The sequence below is a fragment of the Callionymus lyra genome, chromosome 7, assembly GCF_982586985.1.
Source record: "Callionymus lyra chromosome 7, fCalLyr1.hap1.1, whole genome shotgun sequence".
NCBI lineage: Eukaryota > Metazoa > Chordata > Actinopteri > Syngnathiformes > Callionymidae > Callionymus > Callionymus lyra.
In genome coordinates, this window is record NC_141824.1 from 26374942 (window position 1) to 26393106 (window position 18165).

An 18165-nucleotide genomic window follows, 5' to 3' on the forward strand; every position below is an offset into this window, starting at 1 on the left:
TCTGTGATGACTCACTCTATCATCATCTTCCTCTGACTAACCCCAGAGCTTACTTTTGGAAAAATGGGACACCATTTAATTTGCCCAAGTCCATTTTGACTCGTCCTTGGACCTTTTAGGAAACACGCCTTTGTTTGTCTCTTTTCTATCAAAGACCGTTCATCCTGAAACATATTCCTGCTGATCAAAGTCATTATTGTTCGGAAGGTTTTGAATGACTTACTTTACCTTCAGAATACACTTTAACATAATTTTAGTGTCTAAACGTCCCTCAAGTTTCTCCATTTAGATTCAGTGTCAGCAAATTTAAAAGTTACCTTCCTACCTGTGAGGATAAGTGGATTATGTCGACCACAAGCCAATTGGACAAAAGCCCAATAATAAAGTGATTGAGTGGAAACCAAATTCAAAAGCGAAGCATTAAAATAAACATTTTAGATAAACATGGATACTTAAGTATTCAAATATAAAACTGTTTCTAGTAATTAATACTTCTATTTATTTAATGTTATTATTATTATAGGCCTTTATTCATTAAATCATCCCACATTGTGGAAATTAAGGTTGTCAGAACAGCTCACAAAATAATGAACAATCATACAAACACATTAACGACAACTAAATTAATAAAGATAATATAAAACCCAAATAAATAAATAATAATGATAATAACAGAATAATAAGAAATAACAACAAAATAAAATATGAATAAAAAAAAAAAAGACAAATAAATAAACAACAATCCAACATCCTGTTTGTTCTCGTTGTTATCTTGACCTTTTAAGTATATATTTTATTGAGTATTGTTTTGATTGTTTAAGCGCTTTGTGACCCTGGTCTGGAAAAGCACTCTATAAATACAAATTAATTAGTTACTTACTTTTTAATACACCTATACTAAAATATATATATATGTCTATCTAATCTACTAGTACAAGTGTGTGATATTTTTTTAATATTGTAATTTTATTTTATAATTATTAATCTTGTTGTTGTGATATGTTTTTTGAAATAAAATATATATATATTTGCCAATGCTAAAGTAAAGGAAATAAAATAATTATAATAATAATAAAAGTAAACATAGTGGACTACCCGGAAGTAAATATTCATGTAGCATCTCGCAAGCTAGCACAAGCTAGCTTAGTGTTTTGGAAAAAATAACTTTTAAAAAAGTGTACTTAAAGTAACGGATATTTTAAATTGAATAATGTAGTTATTATATTAATATATTCAGTAGCAATTTATATTTTATTGTATTTATTTATTTTTTACAATTAGGTGAAACGCGTTAAGATACTCAAACCTTTTTACTTTTTTTTTAAGTGATGTGTGCGTCTCTAAAGTCGAATACTTTTATTGTGAGGAAGTTTATATGTATTTTTGCTTATTTTGTTATGCAGCACTTCGGGGGTATGGGCAGGTGGAGAGAGGGCGTAGCGCGCCGCGAGCAGAGCAGCCTGTCCGGTGCGAATATCACCGCAGCGAGGAAGGGGGAGAAGGATGAGGGGGGAGGAGGTGGAGGGACAGGGGGAGGGTAGGGGGAGGGTGGCGGACACCGGCTACAGCTGCCTCCTCTCTGCATGCACACGCACGGCAGGCACACGAGCACCATCACAGGGGCAACAAAGGGACGCATGGACCATCCGAGGCGGCGAATGAATGAATGATCTTGAACACAAACCTATTGAATACTTCTGCGTTCACCCTCAAGGTAAGACACATCTAAAACGCCTTTTAATCCTCTATTCTAACTATGTTTATCAATGTTTTCATGTGACAGACGTGAACAGGATGCTGCTGCAGTGATTGTTTTTTAATCTAAATTGCAATTTTAGGATTTTTTATTTTATTTGAAATACATTCATTTCAACAAGGCAGCAGGGAATGGGTGTGACGTGCTGCTTCATCCTGAAAACTAGCAGCCATGCTCACATCCCGCATGTCGTCCCGATACTGTACCTGTGTTTCAATATTTAATTTACAACGACAACCGTCACTTCTTTTTTTGTTCCTGTCCTCCTCAGGGAGAGGTAATACTGCACCGTCATGGAGCTCGAGCACTTTGATGAGCGAGACAAGGCTCTGAGATACACCCGGAGGGGCTCCAGAGGAAATGGGCTCCCCAGTCCCACTCATAGTGCCCACTGCAGCCTGTACAGAACCAGGACGCTGCAAGCCTTGATCTCCGAGAAGAAGGCCAAGAAGGTTCGCTTCTACCGCAACGGGGACCGCTATTTTCAGGGGATAGTTTACGCTATTTCTCAGGAGCGATTTCGGTCTCTGGAGGCCCTCTTGGCCGACCTGACGCGATCGCTGTCTGATAACGTCAACTTACCTCAGGGGGTGCGAACCATATATTCCGTAGATGGGACGACACGGATCACAAGTATGGACCAGCTCGTCGAAGGTGACTTAGCATCATGTCTTTTAACTCTCTCATCCTTGGACTGCAATTTAAGGTCTTTTTGTGTCTCTGCAGGTGAAAGTTATGTCTGTGCTTCCATCGAGCCATTTAAGACACTGGAATACACTAAGAATGTGAATCCGAACTGGTCAGCCGGAGCGAAGACGCCTGTGTCTGCACGAGACCCTCCTTCCCTGGGCAGCGCCAAGGCGGGACTCCAGGAGACGAAGGAGGGTAAAGATTTCATCCGACCCAAACTGGTCACCATCGTGCGCAGTGGTGTGAAGCCTCGCAAGGCGGTGAGAATCTTGCTCAACAAGAAGACGGCCCACTCCTTCGAGCAAGTCATGACTGACATCACAGATGCCATCAAGTTGGACTCCGGGGTTGTCAAAAGGCTTTACACCGTGGATGGAAAACCGGTGGGTTCAGCTTTTTGTCACACACAACTCAATAATCCTTACTTCTTACTGACCCAGGGAGGTTCTAACTCTCTTTGACAGATTGTGTTTTACCCAGAAGCCCATCCAGCTAAAATGTCAAAATGTTATTAGTAAACAGAAGTTCACATCTTCAAGTTGATCCTAAATTAGAAAAAATGACAACCCTCTGCAATTTCAAATATATTATTTGTTAAAGTATTCAAGTTTTGTGATAAACATTGAGGCCGAACTGCAAGTGACTTCCTGATGTCTGAAGTATCATCATCATTTTTATTGAAGACATTTGTCCAAAACTAGCTTCTCTGACCCCAGACCTGTTGTGCGTTATTTACACATCAACATTAGAAACACATGTGAAAACAAGTGTAGGTGCTCCTTTTTTTAATACATTTCCCTGGCCTGCATTGGTCAGTGGCTATCATAAGTTTTCGATAAAGATAGGATAAGTTGAATGATGTCCTATTAAATAAAAACACAGGGAACACACCTATACATTATTCATTGAAGGGCAATTTGACGTGGGTTTGTTTAATAAATTAAAAAGAAAAAAGTAAGGAGGATAGAAGCTGTTTCAGTATTACTTGTAAAAGTGTCACTTATTGACACTTATTATAATACTGTTAATACTATTATACGTTAATACGTTTTAACAATTGCATTAACCTATTATATGTAATATACTTGCATTTTTCACTCTATAAACCCGAAAACAATGTGAAGAGTCAGGGTATTTGATGGTAAAACTAGGTTTCCAGGACTCCTTGTTAATGTTGATAGATGCGCTTTTACGTGGCTGATGCAGCACATGCTTAAATATTCCTCTTAGCGACAGCAGTTTAATGAACAGAACTTTGTTCACAGTTTTTGGCTTTGCTGACTTATGCAGAGGGAAGGATACAAGGGTTAAGCTCCAACTTCAGGCCATGAAGGTTGATAAATTATTTGTCGTAACTGGTTTTAATAAAAAAAGAAGAAGAAAAGAGCAGACAAGGTGGGTCGGATGGAGTGCAGTAGTGTTTTGTGGTCATCTTTCATTTGCTTGTTCAGAGTGTGTTAAAGCAAAATGACAGGAATGAGAGTTTAAAGAACAAGGAGGAGACAAGCTGGATGGAAAGTTGAAAAGGCCACATACAAGACATGTTGAACTCTGATGAATGTGGCTGTAATTTGACATAACTAACAGTGAAAAGGTTCCCCTCTGGCTGACTTCGGAAGGAGCCGGAAGAAACATTGTAAATTCCTAGTCAGTACTCATGCAGGCAGATTCCAACGTTCATTCTAAACTCTTCAACTCAGTCTCTCAGTAAATGTCTCCTCTGCCCCTCCCTGTTCATATCACCCTCCAATTCGTTTTCACTCCCATGGTTTCTATGGTGATTTGGTTTTCCTGAGCTGGTTGCTAGGTAACAGCCTCTGCAGCAGATCGGTGCAGTAGTAATGGTGGAACTTTAGGTGTAGGCAAGATGGAGCACGTGGCCGGGCTTAATCTTGGGACAAGATGGATTCAAACATTAGTTTTGGCACTTAACAAGAGGAAAGCTTGAGATATATTAATTATTCAACATTGTGTCTTCACACTGTCGGGTTAAAGGATGCAATTTGCGATGAGCAGTACCAATTTAAACCTTCATTAGTTCAAACAGTAGCTTTTGATATATATAATATATAAACTCCTGTGTTTTTCTCTGTGTGATCTTGATCGTTTTAGTATATATTTTTTAAATATTTATTTTTGATTCTTTAAGCGCTTTGTGACCCTGGTCTAGAAAAGCGCTCTATAAATATAAATAACTTCCTTACTTACTTACTTTTCTTATGTGTAAAAGTTTGGTTTACATGTTTTGCCATAACTCTGCTTAACACTTTTTAAAAAGACAATTTTCTCCACTAAGCATTCATATCTTTGATCAATTTTCCAAAAGACAATGTATAAAGAACATTTTATGCAGATGCTTGTCATTTACTTATTATAAACACTTGGATTAAATTGTAAATTGTGGCAAGCTCAATAAGATGGCGATAATGATGACATTAGCGAGTGCATCTTTACTCTGCAGATCAGGATGCAGTTTTGAAGTTCAAATTATACATTTCTCCTCCTTCTGAAATATTGGCGAACGAGAGGTTATGAGAGCAGAGCCCATGACTTACGACTTAATAATGGATAGAGTACAATTTAAGGTTTGACATTTGTCACCCTGTAACCTTCAGGCTTACATTTCCATTTTGACTTATAGATGAATTAATCTACATAAACATACTAGACTCCTCTGTCCTGCTTCGATCAGATAATAAACCCATTTTGTTCTGAAAAGACTAAAAAAAGTGGCAGCTTTAAGATCCCACAGACAGATTCTCTTTGAAGCGAGAGCAAATGTCACATCCCTGCATGCACATGCTGTTCTTTGTGGGATGGAGCTGTGAGAGTTCTGCATGGATCAGTAGGTCGAGGGAGCCAGACTTGGCCCTGGGCTTTTCAAACCACAGTATTGGATCTGGCTCTGCTGCAATGTAATTACAGTATGCAAACCATCACCTTTCTTCTGTGTTAAAAAGTATCTTGGCCAGTCACCGACTATTCTGAACTACATTAGAAACAGTATGAGCAGAAAATACCGAGCATTGCTCAAGTCAACTTAAAGATCCATTTAATGCATTTCAATGGAACATAATTAAATGTTGCTAAAATGTCATTTGACTGTGAATTAACAGACAAAGTTGACAGCATGAAAAACTCTGGCTTTCCTCCACTACTGCTGTGACTTGGCTGATACATGCAGAGTCAGTCTGTTAGTCGTTGTTCAGCAGCTATTCTCTTTTATCTGTGGTTGGTTCCACGAGGCCGTTTTATTCAAAAGTAGCAGTGGCTATTTATAAAAACCCAGCCAGAATTTCTAAGATGTATTGATTGATTGATTTTGATATGGTACAGCAGATCTAACATCTCAAACCTCACCTTTCTCTATATCAAGGGCTGACTGAAGGTGACAAAGCCTAGAGTCTAATCTCTTTCTTCTCAAATGCAATCATATGATAAAAAATGATTGTTCTCCGTTTGACTGTCATTTAAAAGCCTACCAAAGTCAAAGAAAGTATTGCAAAAGTCATTCTCTCAAAAGTAAAATATCTAGTGGCCAGGGTTTGATTTTAAATAAGAAGCTTGTGATTCAATTTTACTGTACATATTGAGAGGACGAATATATTCTCCTTGAACATCTTCACAACTGTCAGGCATTGGAGTTATGTTATTACGATATAGTGTATGTTTAGGTGAGTTTTTTGCTTTCTAACAGTATCTGCCCTCAAAATAAAGTAAAAAATACTTAACATCAGTATTAACTTGAAAAAAATTAAGGCCGTTGAAGAGAAATTTACTTTTCAAACCAATAAATGTTGCCCTCATACTTACTAAAAAGTACAGTCACTTGTGCTGAAAGTGAATATTTCTTTAGTATTTTTTGGTCTCAACAATAAATGAAAACTGTTGCGTTGAAATGAGTCAGTGTTTCTCCCAGACTCGCCAATCGACTAACTGCTGATCGACTCGGGGTGGACAGATACCAGCCTCCACTGTTCCATCTCCCATGTCGATGTGTGATAGAGAGTTATTCTTCTGCCTTTAATTGATCTGTTGTTTTTTTTTATTATGCCACTCCCCATTTTCAGTTCCCTTTGTTCTGTATTCTATAAGCAACAGTTCTTATTTAGGATTCAGTGCTGGATCCCAGATTGATGGTGGATACGTTGCTTGGATGCTCTCGGCTGCTGTGCTCCGGTGGGGGAGGGAGGGACATGATGGAGATGCTGTGTCAGTGAGCCGGCGGGGATGATCAATGTATTCATGAGATCTAGTTGGGCTCACTCAGGACAATAGATTTTCTTATTTCCTGGCGCTTGATGGTGGAAAATGTGGTCTCAGGTGGACCGGTATTAGGAATGTTTTGTTCTTTATTGTTAACCGTTAAGAGGTGGATTGCAGGAATACAATAATGGTTCATTTGCTTTGCATTACCAAATCTATTCTATTATATAAATCTGTGACCGAGCAATGGTCGACTGAAAGATAGTATAAATTCATTTGAACACGGGAATTTTCACCTTTTTGCCCATCAGTTAATGTTATATGTGTGTTCCTCAGTGACTGCAGCCTGTCATTATTAAGACACTGTAATTCTGTTGTAGAGACTTCCAGTATCTGCTGGATAACCTGCTGGATATATGAACATTCTAAAGACCTGTCCAACATTTAAACTGCTATAAGCAGCCGCTAGTTACCAGCATCTCTACACCACGTCTTGAGCAAATGACTGAGCTGTTCGAGCTTTGCTATGTTTTTGAAAGTAGCCATTAGATGCATTGAAAAGAAAATATTGAATCTGGTCCAAGCTCTGGGTGTTGCTTCCCTGGTTCTGGTTTCTACGACTCAGCGCCTCTGATAGACTGATGAGCCTGCAATAGCTGCTCCCCTCACGCTCTCCATATCTCACAGCTGGGAATCTGTCTGGTCTCCTTGGTAACCACTGTGCATCCCCCCCTTTGGGCGCTTGGAGGAGGGGTGGGCGGTTATCAGTAGAGGAAATGGCTGTGATGAGCAATTGCAGGGCGTATGACAAAGCATTTGTTACACTGGATTTTTCTTTATTCATACCAGGATAGAAGTTATTTATTTTTAGCCTACATTTAAACACAAGCTGCTTTTTTTAACCTTGTGTAATCTGACATTTGTCTTTGTGCAGTGTAATTATTTGGCTTTTGCTTGCAGTCACGTCACACACGCATGTATGTGTGATTGTTAGCAACATATTTAATGGAAGGTCAACACATTTCTGTGATTACTGAACCAGAGGTCGCATACAGAATCAGCGGTCCACTTTGTAGGAGATAGTATTGTTTACTGAACTGCCACAGCTCATTGAGAAGATTAATAATTCATCTTGTTTACATATAATAAGGTTTCTTTTAGTGAGCTGTAAAATATAATATTCCATCAGCATGAGGTGTGAAGAGAAGACGGTGTTAGGAAGCAAAACTGTTTTTCTTTATCGCTGCTTTGCTCTTTAAAAAGAAGAACGAGTGTAACTTAAGCACATCAGTAATCCCTCTGAGGAGAAGGTCAGGGCTTTGACGGTGCCTTCATTTATTTATGACGATGGATCCACCAAGGCAGGCTTTTCAGAGAGCAGCAGAAGCATCAGCTCTCTAAATCCGCAAACAAGTGCAGACAATTAACATGTCAATTCACCAGAGAGCAGAACACTTGCGGTGTTTTAAAGTGTCTCGGTGATGCTCTTTTTTTTATGAAGCCTTACTTCTAACAACTGTTATTTACCTGCTTGTCTTGATAGGTACGCTAACTCTGGTTGACTTGAGAGAATGCTTTTATTATTATTGTAAATGGCCACCAAGTTTCAAATTTTAAGGTTAATAACCAGAATTTTACTTTTTTACTAAAACCAAACGTCAAACTCTTTTCATCCTCTCAGTACTCTAAATGTAAATTGAGTGTTACCCTCGACTATCTGGGTGTTATCTGTAATTGCAACTGTGTCGCAATATAAAACTACCCTCGCGACTCATCACGGTTAATAAATTATATACTTAATAAAATGTGAGCGGCCTGCTGAGCCGCTGTCTCGTTTATTCAGTGTGATTTCAATCTTAATTGTGCCCAAAAGGCAATTAACAGTTTCTCTCCTGGGAGAGAAATAATTGCATGAAGCACATATGTCACAGATTTGGGTTGAAAAGTATAAATAAAGAGCTTTTCTTTGTTCAGATAACACATTGTGTATCTAGTTGAAGTGAATACAATTCAAAGTACATTTCCTCCTTCATATTAAGTTACAGCCTGTGTGTATTTCATTACTTATTCAGTTGCACTTAAGGTTTGTAATTCAATATAGTAAAGGAAATATTTAATAATGCGTTACTTTTTGAAGATGAAGTATGTTTATGTCCATTGCTCTATTTAATCTAATTCACCCATCTTTAAGTTTGAACTGTGAGTATTGATTTCTGCCAGTATCGCATTGGCATGGCAGTAGAGAAAGATTTTGGGAAAAGTATCCCTTTTTCCAAGCTATTTATGAACATTTAAATGACCAGAGATCATTCTTTATGTGAACTAATATCTGAACTTGCTTCTAAATGAGACATTTCTATATAAATACTTTCCAGTTGATCTGTTATTTAATAAGGTTCTTATCATAAATTCAGTTTCAAAGTCTAGACATTTAATGACATTTATGTTCTTTTGTAGTTTTTTAAAAGAAAAGCAAGCCTTAATAATGGAAATCATCTTATATTCTGAATTATAAAAGTCAAAGCAATGTAGCATCAATTGTCTGCTTCTGGAAATGTTCACTTAACCATATTTGCTCTATCTGATAAGTTTACGTCTGATTTATACGCTGCAGCCTCTCAGCCTCTGAGGTCAGAACTCGATGTCACGCCCTTGCCAGCAACTTTGTTTTGTGTTCCAGTTCCGGCCCAGCTAATGTGATGTAAAGATGCATTGGCCACATCTCTAGCCTCCATAATGTAATATCCATTTAGCAGATCGAATTGATAATGTTTTTCTGTTGAAAAAAACAGATGAAAGCAAGCCACTCAGGGTCGGATGGGTGAGGAAACAGCAGAGTACTTTTGTTTTTTGTAATATTTTTTTTTTTTTACCAATTTACCAGTTGGAATTTTTTTTTTTTTTTAAATTTTTTGTTTTCAAAGGGCCAGAGTTTATGGTCTTTTTCTTCAAAATAAACCAGTAAATAATAAAGGGGTGTTTACCACACAGTAAATCCAGAGATATTGCCTCTGTGACTGGGAATGTTTTCCCAGGCAGTTTTACAACCAGAGAAATGAGTGTATGTTTACTATAAAATGTATTGCTCAAATTTAGTCTCTGTTGAAAGAAGCTGATGTATGGTTATAATTTACTTGTATTATATGTTATATTCATTACATATATACCAGAACCTGATTGATTATTAATGCTGTCGCTTGAAGAAAGAAAATATTCAAATGATACCGACTAACAGATTTTCCTTTTTTTTTTTAGATCAGTTCCCTTCAGGACTTTTTCGGAGATGATGATATATTCTTCGCCTGTGGACCCGAAAAGTTCCGCTACCAGGATGACTTTAATTTGGATGAGGGCGGTGAGAACGCATCACTAATGAACCTACTAAGAGAGAGACTGTAGTCCAACCACAGCAGCTGAGGCTGCTGTTAAAGTGTTCACATGTAGTGACTGAAATGTTAAGTACACACAGGAAGAGGTTTGCTTTTCACTTAGGTTTGTCAGCAGATGAATACAGATAGTGACGGAGAAGTGTCAGATGTACTGCTTACTTTCATAAGAGAAATAGCTGCATTCTATGATGGTAAAAAATAGTAAAATCGCTGATAAATGCAACAACAATGATGCTTTGTTTTTTTTTTTAAATAGTATTCTTGTCTGCAGGCAGTTATACACATTTTACAGAGGTATGTTTTAACATTTATGAGATAGAGATTTGTCATGTAGTCTTCACCCTTGTCCTGCTCATTGAAATACATTTCTTTTTACCTGTTTTCTTATATATATTTGGCCAAAAAATGCATCTGGTTGTACTCAAGTGTAAGTCAGAGACACCTCGGAAAAGATGCCAGGTGTGTCGTTCCTAGAATTCCGTGATGAATTATTATTGTAAAAGAAATATATTTTAAACCTTAAAGACTTTTAAAATGTTGAAATCTTTTGTTTGTGTAGAGTGCAGGGTTGCAAAGTCTGCTTCTTATGGTCGACTTCCGACTGCACAAGGTCGCTCTTCACCCAGAAGTGGTGGAATGTCACGCCGGAGTAAATCTCCATCTTCAACTGGCTCAGGTAAGAAAGTCAATAGATCTCTAGGTTTGTTTTTTATGTTTGAAGTTCATGTCATAAAATATATCGATAAGCAGCAAGTGATTAGAAAGTGAGTGCTCTAAGAGCTTCTGTATGTCGCTGGGGGCCCTGTGCTGAAGTTACCAACCATGGTAAACTGGTTCTTCGGTGAGGTACTAGTCAGACAATCAATGAAGGACAAAACACTGCAGACTCAGAAACTTGCTCTTGGTACATTTTTAATGTTGTAATGTTGCAAAAGTTAACTCAAGTTCCACAAGGTGCCCTTGATGAAGTTGAATTAAACAGGTTCTGTTCATCATTATTTTCCACAGCAAACGGGACTGCAGGAAGTCAGCTGTCCACGCCACGATCTGGGAAGTCTCCGACTCACTCTCCCACCAGTCCAGCGAGCCTGCGGAGACGTCAGGTAGCAAAGAAACATCATGTATACAGTTCTCTATCAAGACTTTGAGCATATATTTTTATTTATCAAAAATTAATTTCAATTTTTCATATTGCTAAAAAGTTGCGCTAGCATATTAACAAAAAAATGAAAAAAGCATTTATTTTTAGCTTCCCGTCAATGTCAGAAAGAAAATATTAAAACTCCTTCAATAAATCTGGTATCGTGTCCTCCATCAGTGCTGTGTTGTGTTTTTCCCGGAGACCTCATTAGAACTCTAGCAGCACATTCCCATTGTGACTATCTCCTCGATCAGTGAACGGCGACATGTTCCGAGATGTTCAGCCCGATTTAACAATGTAGCGAAATCCTATTATCAGGTGTCCCATCATTAATTTGTGCCACGGTTCACTGGGGGAATTTGTCGTGTCTACAGCTGATATTTTCTCATTATCTCGTTCCAGTTTTTCACTTTCTATATTTAACTTTCTATTGTTACATTCACTTCACGGGATTCAACTCTAAATGTATATCTACGACTGAAGGTCATTGTCTAAATATTTCCAGGGATCTCAGCACAGTGGCTCCTCACTCTCATTGGCCTCAACGAAGATCTGCAGCTCGATGGATGAAGGAGATGGTCCGTGCATTGAAGGTAAAAAAAAAATCATTGGTAGCATGAATATGTCTGGGAACTACTCATTCATATCTAGTTGTTTCATTGTTCTCAGCTGAGCCTGTCGAGGACGGCCCAATTCCGTCCTCCATAGCTGAGAGGTACAAAGTGGGACGGATCTTGGGGGAAGGCAACTTCGCAGTGGTGCGGGAGTGTGTGGAGAAATCCACTGGAAGAGAGTTTGCTCTGAAGATCATCAGCAAGCACAAATGCAGAGGAAAGGTGAAACTGATTTTTCTATTTCTTTAAATTTAACAAAATCTTATAGATGATGCATTCATACTCAAAAATCTCACTAGAGAACATTGCATTCAAATGCAACAAAACACAATAAATATCAACTTATTTTCAAACTGTTTTCACTACCCCGTTCCAAACATAAAATAAAACCTTTTGACAGTTTGACTTTTTCTTTAACAGACACACTGTGTACTAAAAAAAGGGAGAAACGACGAGGATGTGTTTAAAGATCCTAAATGAGGAGCGAAACATCATGGGTCAATTACATGACAGTATGGAGGTTATCTGTCTTTAAAAAGGACATTTTCCCTACGATAAATTGGCCAATTATAAAATAATTTTCTTCTGATTGGTCTATCCGGATTTGTGTGGTGCCCCCCGTTTTCATCATGCATCAAGCTAATGTTAATAACTCTAGCAAATCAAAAGTATTATGTTTACCTTCATCTTTTTTTAACTCTACGAAGACTCAACTTGGTAATAAAGCATTAGCTTGGTTGAGTTGCCGACGTTTGTGACTCATGTTTCAGGAGCACATGATCCAGAGTGAAGTATCCATCCTTCGACGCGTCAAACATCCCAACATCGTGCTGCTGGTGGAGGAGATGGACACCCACAACGAGCTCTACCTTGTCATGGAGCTGGTGAAGGTGTGTGAAAATCATGGTCAATGTAAATGTCTCATAGCAACAACTAACTTCTTGATGTCGTTCGCGCAGGGCGGCGATCTCTTCGATGCGATCACTTCGTCGAACAAGTACACCGAGCGGGATGCTGGTACCATGCTGTTCAATCTCGCCAGTGCCATCAAATACCTGCACAGCCTCAACATCGTCCACAGAGACATTAAACCAGAAAACCTGTTGGTGAGTTCCTTCTATTATTTCACCATATTCACGTCTTAGGTACAAACTTCCCGCTCGTTGTCACTCAGGTTTTTGAGCACCAGGACGGCACTAAATCCCTCAAACTTGGTGACTTCGGTTTAGCAACTGTCGTCAACGGGTTTCTGTATACAGTATGTGGAACACCAACGTATGTAGCACCAGAGATCATAGCAGAGACGGGGTGAGTGATGGAGACGTCTGACCCGGAGAGGACTATTTTCTAATGTTTCTCTTTGCATTTGAAATACAGTTATGGCCTGAAGGTGGACATTTGGGCTGCTGGAGTCATCACCTACATTCTGCTGTGTGGTTTTCCACCTTTTTGTGGGTACGTGCTCTGATGTTTCTGTCAAGTCCTGAAGTACAAGATGGTTACAGGTGTGAGTCAGCAGTTTTTTATATTGATGCTTCCGATCCTGGAGCCTCCACTTTGATGAAACTGGTTAAAACCATTGAAGTTTGGGTGTGAATGAGCAACAATATGTAATATTATGGCATTTTTTTTGTAATGGTGGTTTAAACATTCATGACTCATGCAGTAGAAGACTTTTGTTATTTTACCGATGATTTTCACTCACAACATGCCGGGAAGGCTCTGAGAGTCTGGGAGTGTCATGTGACCAATATTCATTGCAGCAGTGGGTCAGAGACGGGGTTTTCATCTGAAGTACTGAAAGACTTTTAAAGTTACCATGAAGATAAAACCCGAAGCTGACACAACAAAGGTTTCATGATTTTGTTATTAATAGAAGCCAGAAACAATCATTTTTAATCTTTTAATCATTACTTTAAGTACAGGTAAAGTGGTGGATAAAACTATGAATCGCCTGAAGATTCATTGAATCTCCTCTGTTTACTGAAAGTGTTAGATAAGCTTTATACATAACTAGGTGTGTCTGATAGTTTATTTAGCACAGAAGATGTTTATTTTATTTGTTTGCTGTTATATTCTGTATTTGCTGATGATGTGACTGATGATGTGACTGGTGACTATATTTAGTTAGCTCTAATTTTCTTTCAATTTTTTTTTTTACTGAGAATATCAAACAATTGTTGTCAGCATATACTTGTGTAATGGTCCTTTGCATGTTATTCATATCAATGGTGAATAAAAATACTTAGATCTGGAGCAAATGAAAATCTTGTGCAGCATTTGGAAAACAACATTAGATTCACTCTGTTGTTAGAAATCAGATCTAAATGTGAGTTATTCTAAATGTCTTCTATAACCATAATTTATAGTGAATGATATGGTCAGATTATCATCTATAAATCTCTCAGATGTTTATCATGTTTTATTTCATCATCTTTAAGGGGAAGAGTGATACAATCTTATGCGCTGTATTTTTTACTTGGATTTAGTATGTAAGTCAATGAGTGTCTGAAAAAAAAACATCCTTTAATATTCACCAAAATTAGATTATTACCTATGATTCCATAAAAACCCTCACAACTATATTTAATTTATATATATATATATATATTACTAATAAAATATCCAAAAAGTAGGCTGTAAAAACTTTTTCTGCAGTAAATCTTTCACTTTGTGGACCATATCCACAGTAGAAGCATATTTTTGGAAGAATCTATTTCAAAGACTTGCATTAAATATTAATTCTCTTTTGGTTTACTCCTGCAGCAGTGGTGAAGATCAGGATTCTGTCTTCGAGCAGATTCTGAAGGGACAGCTTGAATTTCCAACCACATACTGGGAGAATGTTTCTCCAGCCGCCAAGGTGAGGGTCACCACTCTGGAACCAAAGAATGTGTCAGAAGTCACTCTAATACTCTAAAACTCTCATATCTTCTATTTCCTGAAGTCTCTGATCACTGGGATGCTGCAGCTGGATGTGGATCAGAGGTTCTCAGCTGCTCAGGTGCTGGACCATCCGTGGGTCAATGTAAGTGTTAATTTCAAAGCCAGACTAGAGACAGTGTTGGTTGAGAGTTGCTGGTTTGGTTTCTTCAGGAGGACGTCGCGTCAGAGAGTCATCAGCAGCTGGCGGTGGCTGGAAAGATTAAGAAGAACTTCAACACTGGACCTAAGATGAACAGCACAGCAGCAGGAGTGACCGTCATCACGGTAATTCATTTTCCTGACCTTTCCCTGCATGTTGCAGCCCTCAGTGTTTGTTGCATCCATGATTGTCCTCCTGTTTAGAACCTGTCAGCAGGTGGTGCTGATGACAGTTAAATTAAAATGCTGGATGGTACCCAATTATCTATTTAAGTTTTATTTGTGAGACTTGTCAGGGACATGTTAGAATCCTGACCTCTCTATTTGTTAAAGATAAAGAAAAATAATAAGTCATGGCACACATAAGTGAAAATTTACTAGCACTTCTTTAAAATGTCTTTCAGGAAACTAGTTTGAAATTCCTAAACAAAAAGCTGCGAGGGATGACCCCCACCAAGCAGCTCATTTACACCGCAAGATTTGTTTGGGGTCTAATTTTAGTTTTGCTGACGCTCTGCTGCTCTCTCAATTGATAGTGAAAAATCCTTCAAATCAATATCGTATCCCGATGGTAATGCAATTGCCACAAAATGCAATAATCAAAAAATTGCTATTCGTATTCATACAAAATGAGTTATTTTATTTTCCCAAGCACCTGTTCAGCTTGACTGGACATGTAGTCGACGAAAATATTCTCTCAGATAACGAGGCCGAAAATTCTCCTTTTGTAAAGAAATACATGCCTAATGACTATGTGAGGCTTTGATCTGTTCATTGAAATTGATCTTTATTTTAAAAACTTGCTGTCTTGTATTGTTTATTTGTTATTTAGTTTATTATTTAGTCCTAATGTTATAAGACAGTATTATTGTTGTTATTTAATATGTTTGTCTGATTAATAATATTTAAAAAGTTACTTTTGGGTGTAAATTAGTTTAGTGAAAGTTAGTGAACGGTAGTAAAAGTATTGGCAAAAATTGGTATCGACCTTTTGGGACAGTAAATGACGACCAGTGCACCTTCAGAATTAAATTTAAAAAATAATGTCTATCAATGTTGAAAGGATCTGCATGCTGACGTCCATAGTCAACCCCCTTTTCTCATCCCGTTTCATCCTTTCTTGACTCCATTATCGTTACTATCCACCATCTTGACCCTCAATGTTTGCCATCCATACTTGTTGAGCTCTCGTCCTCCGCTCTCGACCATCGCCTCTCAGTGGTGTTGATGCTCTTCTCTGTGTGGCGGGTTCTTACTCTGCTACTGTCTCACCCCCCCACCCCTCCCCCACCCAGACAACCCCCCTCGACAAGGAGAAGCAAGTTTTCCGACCGAGGCGCAACCTGGACTTGAAGCCCGTCGTAAACCTCCCTCACGGCTTCGGCGCCACCCCCTCCCGCGGGGTCACCCCGGGCCAACCCGCGACCGATTTCACCTCCGAGTCCGAGGATCTTTCCCCGTGTTCGGCCGGCACCGTCCGCTCTCCCGTCTCCCCGTTTTAGTTCACACTCTGGGGGGTAACGTGGTGCTAACGCGGACACTAAACAGACTTTCCATTTTTACGTCAGTATTTCTACTTATTTACAGATCTCACCCTCACAATACTCAACTAGCCAGTGAAACAACGTCGTCGACAGCATGTGATTTCATTCACCTTTCAAACTGTTTAAGCCTTATTTCTATATGCACTGTAGTACTCTGGAGCCCTCTACTGGACTAGTTAGTGTACTGCTTTCATTAGCCAGTCATTGCAGAACTTTGACATAAATCAGTATTGGATGGTTGTATGTTTGGATGTATTATGACCTTTGCTGCTTCTTCATGCCTCTTGTACTGTACTGACCACACGTCTCCTCATGTTAGCCACCCTCAGGTCAAACATACTTAACTATCACTTGTTAGGATAAATCCCTGACCAGGTGTTTCACTCAGTTATAGTGTATTATATAAATTGGTAATAACTAGAGAGAACTAATTTCCATGATTGGGATTTTTCTTGTTATTAATGTCCTTTATTTGTTTATATATATTATTTTTAAGCATTTGAAATGTTATTGATGGCTCAGCAGGACAGCATGTTCTCATGCAACATGAGAAAGTAGACGGAGGGTAATGTGCTGCAGACTATTCTTATGGATCCAGATGTTAACCAAGAACATCAACATCACTAATTAATCTTTCATTGTGCTATTCTACTAGTTTAGGTTAAATTTAGAGACAAGTTGAAGTATTCATGTAAAAATGAGACCAAAAGTAAAAATAAAAGTGAATTATGTTTAAAATAATCGGAAGATAGGCAAGTTGAAATGGGATAAACTGTTGAAAGTGAAGTTGTTTGACCTGATGGTGGACGACTATGAGTCACTTCAGACTTGTTGTATAAAAGGCATCTTTGTTGTCACTGTCTAGAGACACACACACACACACACTACTTTTAATTTGCTGCTACATGTATTCGCTGCACTGTACAGATTGTTTTAGAATGTTTAAGAAGTATGACGGTGGCTCAGGGTCACTGCAGGAGTTCGATCCATGTCTGAATGTGTTTGTATTTCAGCAGAAGGTCTCATGAATGTCCGTGTGGTTCGTTGATGCATGTTTGTAAAAGCACAGAATGGATTTAAGTGCAATTAGGTTCACCCGTGGATGAGCAAGGATGGAGCAGGTCTGGGCGTTTAACAAAAAAAAGAAGACGTTTTTTTATATAAATGAATTAGCTGTCATGATTAAGATTTAATCCTGAGCACGTGCCCAGCCCTGATGTCGAGTCACTGTTTTATTTTATTTTCCTTGTGAGTCAAACGTTGGTGCTTCCTGTCACTGTCAGCCAGTAGAGACGTCTTCATCAAATGAAACTCTCTTGTTTTCTTTTTTTTCTCCCTGGGCCTCGGATGAACGACAGCATGAACTGGAATATGCATCCAAACTCTTCCACTTATAGTCACTCTTTCAACGATCGTCTCCATCTGTGAGTGTGCTCTTGAAGTGTTAATCTGACATTGAAGGGCTCTGGAAAAATAGAAGAGATTTAACCAAAAAAAAAAGCACAAGTTAAGAAGTAGAATGACTTTTTGTCAAGATGAGGTGGAATGTCGGTTTGACCTTGAAGCTCATGGATGCTGTGTTGACTTCATAATCCATTCATGTAAGATGTTATATAAAAGACCTGTCAAATGATGAACGCAGCTTGATTTTTTTTAATAGACTTGACCACTTGATGGCGCTCTATCCTATAGTCTTTGAATGAGTTGTTTTGAACCGCGAGCGCCACCTACTGAGCTGAAA

General features: G+C 38.5%; 1 protein-coding gene across 2 annotated transcripts; it reads left to right on the plus strand.

The window, feature by feature from the left end:
* Positions 1-1547: 1547 nt before the first annotated feature.
* On the plus strand, positions 1548-18061 carry dclk1b (doublecortin-like kinase 1b). 2 transcript variants are annotated; one of them, XM_087795932.1, is made up of 16 exons: positions 1548-1714; positions 2028-2410; positions 2483-2829; positions 9908-10007; positions 10601-10717; positions 11050-11144; positions 11688-11775; positions 11852-12018; positions 12567-12686; positions 12756-12902; positions 12971-13104; positions 13174-13251; positions 14563-14659; positions 14744-14824; positions 14893-15006; positions 16176-18061. In XM_087795932.1, the coding sequence occupies exons 2-16, from the start codon at positions 2050-2052 to the stop codon at positions 16380-16382; spliced, it is 2253 nt and encodes a 750-aa protein (XP_087652058.1). In that variant the 5' UTR covers positions 1548-1714; positions 2028-2049; the 3' UTR covers positions 16383-18061. The 2 variants fall into 2 exon arrangements, with proteins under 2 accessions (XP_087652058.1, XP_087652059.1); XM_087795933.1 differs by having other exon boundaries at positions 14566-14659.
* The last annotated feature ends 104 nt before the right edge of the window (positions 18062-18165 follow it).

What these genes read in the sequence shown, in the direction of transcription:
- dclk1b (XM_087795932.1), top strand. Translation starts at nt 2,050, where the DNA reads ATGGAGCTCGAGCACTTTGATGAGCGAGACAAGGCTCTGAGATACACC. An exon ending in AGCACAAATGCAGAGGAAAG is followed by an intron (nt 12,019 to 12,566) that starts GTGAAACTGATT and finishes CTCATGTTTCAG; the next exon opens with GAGCACATGATCCAGAGTGA. An exon ending in GGTTTTCCACCTTTTTGTGG is followed by an intron (nt 13,252 to 14,562) that starts GTACGTGCTCTG and finishes TTACTCCTGCAG; the next exon opens with CAGTGGTGAAGATCAGGATT.